This window comes from Durio zibethinus, chromosome 27, assembly GCF_047325235.1.
Source record: "Durio zibethinus cultivar Kanyao isolate XHJ-2024 chromosome 27, ASM4732523v1, whole genome shotgun sequence".
Classification (NCBI taxonomy): domain Eukaryota; kingdom Viridiplantae; phylum Streptophyta; class Magnoliopsida; order Malvales; family Malvaceae; genus Durio; species Durio zibethinus.
Genome location: NC_143188.1, coordinates 12,502,998 through 12,510,029, shown reverse-complemented (window position 1 = coordinate 12,510,029; position 7,032 = coordinate 12,502,998). Strand labels below are relative to the sequence as shown.

The following is a 7,032-nucleotide window of genomic DNA, read 5'->3' as shown; positions in this document are numbered from 1 at the left end:
AATTAAGAATTATTTTATATAATTAATTGAATAATAAATTATTATATTATAATTAAGTTATAATCATTAAATAATTAACTTACGAATTAAAAAATAAGAAGATAACTAAATTCACACCTAGTAAATTTTGAATCTAAAACTTTATGATTATAACCCTATGCAAAAGTATAACGTAGTAGTCAAAAAATGTAATTCATCAAATAAAGATTAAATTAAAATAATTAAAGGGAAAGATTTTCCGTACCATGAATAAAGGGCACATTAATGATTGAAAAGAGAAGCAATAAATATAGAGATTATATATAATGCTGTTATTATATGATTTCTGACATTAATGACTGTTGGTTATATGGATACAGTATATATGTGTTATAATAATTCAGACATCAATTGGGAGGATGAATACATGTCAGAGGGCATTAATTTAATAAGAACAATAAAAATCAATATTAAGAATTGTTTGTAAGCAAGAAAATAGATGATAAAAATTTTATAAAATTTAACTAATAAAACAGATCATTTAAAGGAAGCTTATTTTAATAATTAAGGACTTCAATGTCAATAAGAAAATAAATAAAATAATTAATATGATAATTTAACCAAAAACATCATAAATTTTTTTTAAAGATGAAAAAAAATCACGAATTAACCACACAACCGAAAATAAAATAAAACCTAAGAAAGAGTTGAAGATCGTGAGCAGAGCGGGAAAGAACATGAGGCCAAGGGAACAAGTGGCGATAGCAAACCCCAAGGAAGATTGCAACACTGCGTAAGTACCAGTGCTGAAAGCAACCACCATCGCTGGCATTGCCAAAACAGTTAACCAATCCGCCAGACATTGCAAACGAAATAGGAAATAGTGTTTTTTCCCAGGAGAAAGCACTAAGAAAAAGTGAAGGAAGATGGCTAAAAGAGAAGAAACAAATGCCAGGGTATCTGTTATAATGAAGGCTTGAAAAGCCGAGTCACGACTCAAGGTCGCAGTGCCTTGCTCACTCTTGTTTCCACCAGGTACTGTGAATGCTGCGGCAAATGTTACGGTTGCTACAAGCGTTGCCACCAGTAAATGGTTCTCCCTAGCTTTTTGTTCAATTTCGTGTTCGGGAATATCCTCCTTCTCCACCTCCTTCACAATCTCACGGAAGTTGCGGTGAACCGGTTTCCCCGCCACTTCTGCATTATTAGCTATATCTTTCATAAATTCCATAATCTGTTCCATTTGCAGCACATAATTACGCGTTGATTTCAACAATGATTAATTTTGATCATTCTATAGAATTTTGGGATGGAAAAAGTGAGATATATGAAATGATAGAAACTTCCTTCTCATTGCATAATCCAATGTTCCAAATAAAAAAATCTACTAATTCGATATTTAAATAAAAATAATTTGTTTGCTTTAAAAAAGTATTCTTTTTATTATATTTTTTATTTTGTTGAAGATATATTTGATCTTACAAATGAAACAAACTATTTATTTATATCAGAACATATAAATATATAAATATATATATATATTGAAGTATATATATATATATATATATATTGTATATAAAAAGTCACTGCCTGAGACTAAGAATAGGAAAAGAAATTGTAGGTTTTAGGATTCAAGTTTCAGATCTATTCTGAATATTTTTAAAAATAACTGTATCAACTACCTATGTTACAAATAAAAAAATCTACTAATTCAATATTTAAATAAAAATACTTTGTTTGCTTTTAAAAAATACTTTTATTTATTATATTTTTTATTTTATTGAAGATATATTTGATTTTACAATGAAATAAACTATTTATTTATATCAGAAAACAGAAGAACATATAAATATATATATCGAAGTATATATATATTTTTGTATATAAGAAGCCATTGTCTAAAAATTGAAAAAGAAATTACAGGTTTTGAGATTTAAATTTTAGATTTACTTTAAATATTTTTAAAAATAATTATATAAACTAATTAAGTTAAATTTCAAATTCACATAAAAACATATTTTATGTAAGAACTGTACAACCAAGTGAAAAAAACGAAAACTATAATCCTGACTGTCTCAATTAAATAAAACCTATAAATAAAAAAGGAAATGTCTATTTAACTTGCTTATGGGTAGAATTTTAAAAAAAAATTTCCAATCAAATATATAATGACAATGATAAAATGTAAAATTATGTATATATAATGGGAAATGTAAAACTTAATTAAAGTAGGGTGGAGCCAGCTGTCGTACCTTCGATTCTGTACTTGAATATAGGTAGAAACTTCCTTCAGATCCATGATGTTTAAAAATACGAATAACTTTTCCAAAATATCTAGCACTGTAAGATTTCCTCAAACGCGGGACATGGTAAGGCGTGTTCCCGTTGATATCCCTTTCATCTATAAGATTTCTAACTGGTAAATCCTTAATCTTATTGTTATCATCAAATAAGAATCTCTTCAATTTTCCCGGTCTTAAAGAAACGACTGCAAAGTGAAGAAAATTCCATCCTCTTTTGTCCACAATTTCACAACAACCTGGGCAGTAGGAGATAATGTCTTCCATTATGCCTGTGCGGCCACTCCAAGCTGCCATATGAAGAGCCGTCGTCCCTCTCTCTTTATCAGTTATATAAGCAGTAGATGGATCGGCTTTTAACAACAGTTGCACAATTGAACGGAGACCCAAATGGGCGGCATAGTGAAGTGGAGTCCGCCCTTTGTCATCAGTTTCTTTTGTTAAATGCTTTTGTGCCTCTATTATTATCCTCGCTGATTCTACCAAAACAAAACGAAGAGAAAAAGTTCAACCGTACTGGTATATATATGAAATATATATATATATATGAAATATATATGTATGAAATATTTTGTGAGATTTTTCTATTTTCATCATTTAATGTTAAAAATATATTTTAATTACTAATATTTACTAGATACAAACTCGCAACACGAATTAAATTTTTTTGTGTGCAATAAATACTGTTCATAATGAATTTAATCAGTAAATATAGTTTTATCTGTAATTTTTTAATAAAAATATTGATTAGTGAAAATTTATTAATTAATTTCTGTACCATGTGTATTTCATTCTCACAACTTATATAAGATATCAAATCAAAATTCACATTTTCAAATTTATCTTTTAAAACGTAGTTAAAAAATACTAAAATTAAAAATTTTAAAAAAAGAAAGTTAAAAATAAAAGGAATGAGTCCAAAAAAATAAAAAGGAAAAGAAGAAAGATTTAGATACAATGTGGATACCTCTACTTAAAGATGATAATAGATGGGGTCAAGATTGCTTTTCACAAAATTTATCTAATTAAAAAAAAAGATAAAAAATGAAAGGCCAAAAAATGGAAACTAAATGGGGGTGTCATGTGAAGACCTCAATTGATCATTTATCTTTCCAAACATAATTAAAAAAAATACTAAAATAGACAATTAAAAATTACAAAAAAAAAGAAAGCTAAAATTAGAAAAGGGCCAAAGCAAAAAAGAAAAAAAAATCAAATGGAGGTGCCATTTAGATACCTTACCTTTAGATATGGTGCTGATCGGGTTGGGTGGGTATAAAATTGCCTTGACATCGAACCGACTCTTTAATAATTTTAATAATACTCCGACTCTTAATTGGCATTAGATTTTTTTTTATATACCCGATTTTGACCAGCCATTTATATAGACATATGCATTTGATCCAACTTGATTTGGAGTTAATTTAATAATTTTAATTTAGTATAATGTTTATAAAAGTATAAATTTTTATATAAATTTCATCTTAATTATGTATAAATGTTGTATTTGTATTAAATTAATATATTAAAAATAAATTTATTAATATAATACATATATAAATATAAAATTAAATAAATAATTTATATAGTTTTATATATCCCAAGACAAAAAACCTAAACTTGCCTCTGATCCAATCACGATTTTTGAAAAAAAAAAAATCCCTTTCCCAACCAAATATCAATTTAGAAAAAGAACACCCTATTAGATCTGAAGGGGTCAAAATCCGTAAAAATGGATTATTTTGTCATTTTTGTCTATATTATTTTTTTATAAAATTTATCTAATTAAAAAATAATAAAATAATAAAAAAGAAAAAAAATCCAAATATTGGTGCGACGTGGACACCTAGGTGACACTACCATTTGGCCTCATTTTCTTGTAAAATTTAATAATAAATTAACAAAAAGAAAAAAACTTTGAATGTCTTATCCACATCTCTATTGTTATTTTTTAAAAAATATCCAATTTAAAATAACAAAAAAAAATCAAATAGATTCCATACAAAATTTTAAAAAAGCAAAAAATAAAATTAATTATTAAACATAAAAAAAAAGCTCATGAGATGCCACATTGCACCCAAAAATATATAACATTTATATTATAGATAAGTATTATTGTTTGCTCCTTTAGTCGTTAAAAGATCACGAACCGAGCTTCTAACACATGGTAAGAACTTTGCCACATTATCATATCCACATCAGGATAAGAACTTTTTTTTATGTGTGTGTATATATATAAATATAAAGAATTTATTTTTTTTCTTACCTTGCCATTTGGAAAAGTGGTTTACTTGGCTAATGACGTGAAATGACGAGTGAGGGACTTAAAAAATTTTTGTTCGAAAGATTTTTTTGTTTTGTTTTGTTATATATATATATATATATATATATATATTTATGTTTGGTTTTCTATCATGTTTAAATTTTTAATTTTTTATTCAAATTTTGTTTTAAAAAATAAAAAATAAAAGAGTCAATCATAGTCTTAATTATATTAACCCAAAACAACAATGGATCACACAAAACATTGAGCTCACTTACCTTTATTTATGGCCATGGTTGCTGCATGCAAAGCAGTTCTACCATCAGGGCCGCCACAGTCCATTGACTTGCAATTATCCAATATCCCAGCCACCAAAAGATTGCTTCTTCTTACGGTAGCTATGTAGATTGGAGTCTCACCGCTTTTATTAGCGGAGGATGAAAAGTCAGGATCTAATTCCTTTACCAGCAGTCGCACCACTACATGGTCAGCACTTTCAGCTGCCTTATGCAAAGCAGTGTTTCCCTCCTTATCCGCCATTTCCAGCATCTGCTTCATCCTGGTTGCTTCCAGGTCTTTGGCGCGTTCAATAAGGAATTTGATTATATCAGAATGACCGTGTCTAACTGCTACGTGCAATGGGATTTCTCCTTTGGCATTGGGTTGCAGTAGCAGTGATGGGCACTCGTCGATAAGTTGCTTAACAAAGTTAATGGAGAACTCTCTTTCAAATCTCCTTTTCCGAAAAAACAGAAACCGTTTATCAATTTTGACTACCAGTCGTCCTCCGGTTCTGCAGTAAATATGGAGCGCTGTGTTTTGCCTTCCGTCAACCAGGCAATGAAGACCACCTTGATACTTATTAAATAGTTCCATGTCACCATTTTCTGCGGCTTTGAACAAATCACTGTCCATGTAGGTAATAACCTCTGCTTGCAGAGTTATTTCAGAGGGAATGGATGAGCTAGTTGAGGGATCCAGCTGCATCATTACAATTAATTTGAATGGCTAATTAAGGCTCTCCTATTCGACCAAGCCAAGGCAGGCAGGCACACAATTTTTCTGAACCAAATCATGGAATCCTATTGCCCTTTTATATCTTCATCATTCATTGCCCTTATTCCAATCTTTGTACCTTCATCATCACTTTAATCTTTATTCTATTAACAAACTTCAATATTACAAAATAGAATCCTTTGCTTTTATTAGTTAGTACAAAAATATTTTCTCTTTAAATACTTTATTCTAATCTTTATTCCCTGACTTTATGATCAGATTATACCATATACTCTCTAGCATATATAATTCTCCTTAGACATCGTATGAATTATGTTGAATATAATTATAGTTTTTGGTTTTTATTATACTTTTAATGCATGGAAATTAACAGTTACTTAATTTGCCAATTATACATGATTTTCCTTGATTATAAATGTTATTTTTGGTAAGAGTTATATTTGATGCATTGACAATGTATACACTATATACACTATCATTGAACCACATGTTGACACATCATTAATGAGTAAATCCTAAAAATTAAAAGTCTTAAAATATAAATAATAAAAAAGTGACTTTAATACATTTTTAAAGACTTTTCAACTTTTAAGTTTATTCATTGCTAATGTGTCAACATGTGATTTAATGACATTGTATAAGTTTATTCTGTTGAAATTGACTAAAATCTCAACAAAAAAAAAAATTTGTATGAGATTTTTTTTTGAAATTGGCTAAATTTTGGCTGATGGGAAAAAAAACTTTTAAGAGAATAAGAGAGTATGGGAATAGGAATGAATGAGAGCTAATTGAGGGATCCAACTGCGTCATTACAATTAATTTGGCTGGCTAATTAAGGCTCTCCTATTTGACAAAGCCAAGGCCGGCAGCCGCATAATTTTTTGACCCAAATCATGGAATCCTCTTGCCCTTTTATATCTTCATCATTCATTGCCCTTATTCCAATCTTTGTGCCTTCGTTATCAATTTAATCTCTATTCTATCAGTAAACTTGAATATTACAAAATAGAATCCTTTGCATTTATTAGTTATTACGAAAATATTTTCTCTTTAAATATTTTATTCTAATCTTTATTCCATTAATTATCTTTATGATCAAGTTATAACGTATACTCTCTACTGTGTATAGTTCTTAAATCGTGTGAATTATGTAGAATATAATTATAGTTTTTGGTTTTTATTATAATTTTAATGTCTGAAAATAGTTACTTAATTTGCCAATTATACATGATTTTCCGTGACTATTGTGGCAACGTCTTGGAATCCGGGGCTGGGTGATCCGAAAGTTGGACGAATGATGAATTGGAAAACAGGGACTAAAAAACATTTTCAATGAAAATAAAAATGAGAGAGTTGCTACTAAGCTTTTTTAAGAGTGTGATTGGCCACCCAAAAGTTTTATCTTTTTACAAAATATTTAAAAATAGGTTTAAAAATTTTACAAAAGAACACTTTGAAGTTTGTGAAAATCAG

At 28.5% G+C, this 7,032-nt stretch overlaps 1 protein-coding gene across 2 annotated transcripts; it reads right to left on the bottom strand.

Moving 5' to 3' along the window:
* Nucleotides 1-353: 353 nt before the first annotated feature.
* On the bottom strand, nucleotides 354-5,580 carry LOC111279445 (protein ACCELERATED CELL DEATH 6-like). 2 transcript variants are annotated; one of them, XM_022866423.2, is made up of 3 exons: nucleotides 4,821-5,580; nucleotides 2,232-2,758; nucleotides 354-1,213 (listed from the first exon to the last, which is right to left on the bottom strand). In XM_022866423.2, exons 1-3 carry the CDS (start codon nucleotides 5,530-5,532, stop codon nucleotides 596-598), a joined length of 1,857 nt encoding a protein of 618 aa, XP_022722158.2. In that variant the 5' UTR covers nucleotides 5,533-5,580; the 3' UTR covers nucleotides 354-595. The 2 variants fall into 2 exon arrangements, with proteins under 2 accessions (XP_022722158.2, XP_089612620.1); XM_089756494.1 differs by having other exon boundaries at nucleotides 987-1,176.
* Between the last annotated feature and the right edge of the window lie 1,452 nt (nucleotides 5,581-7,032).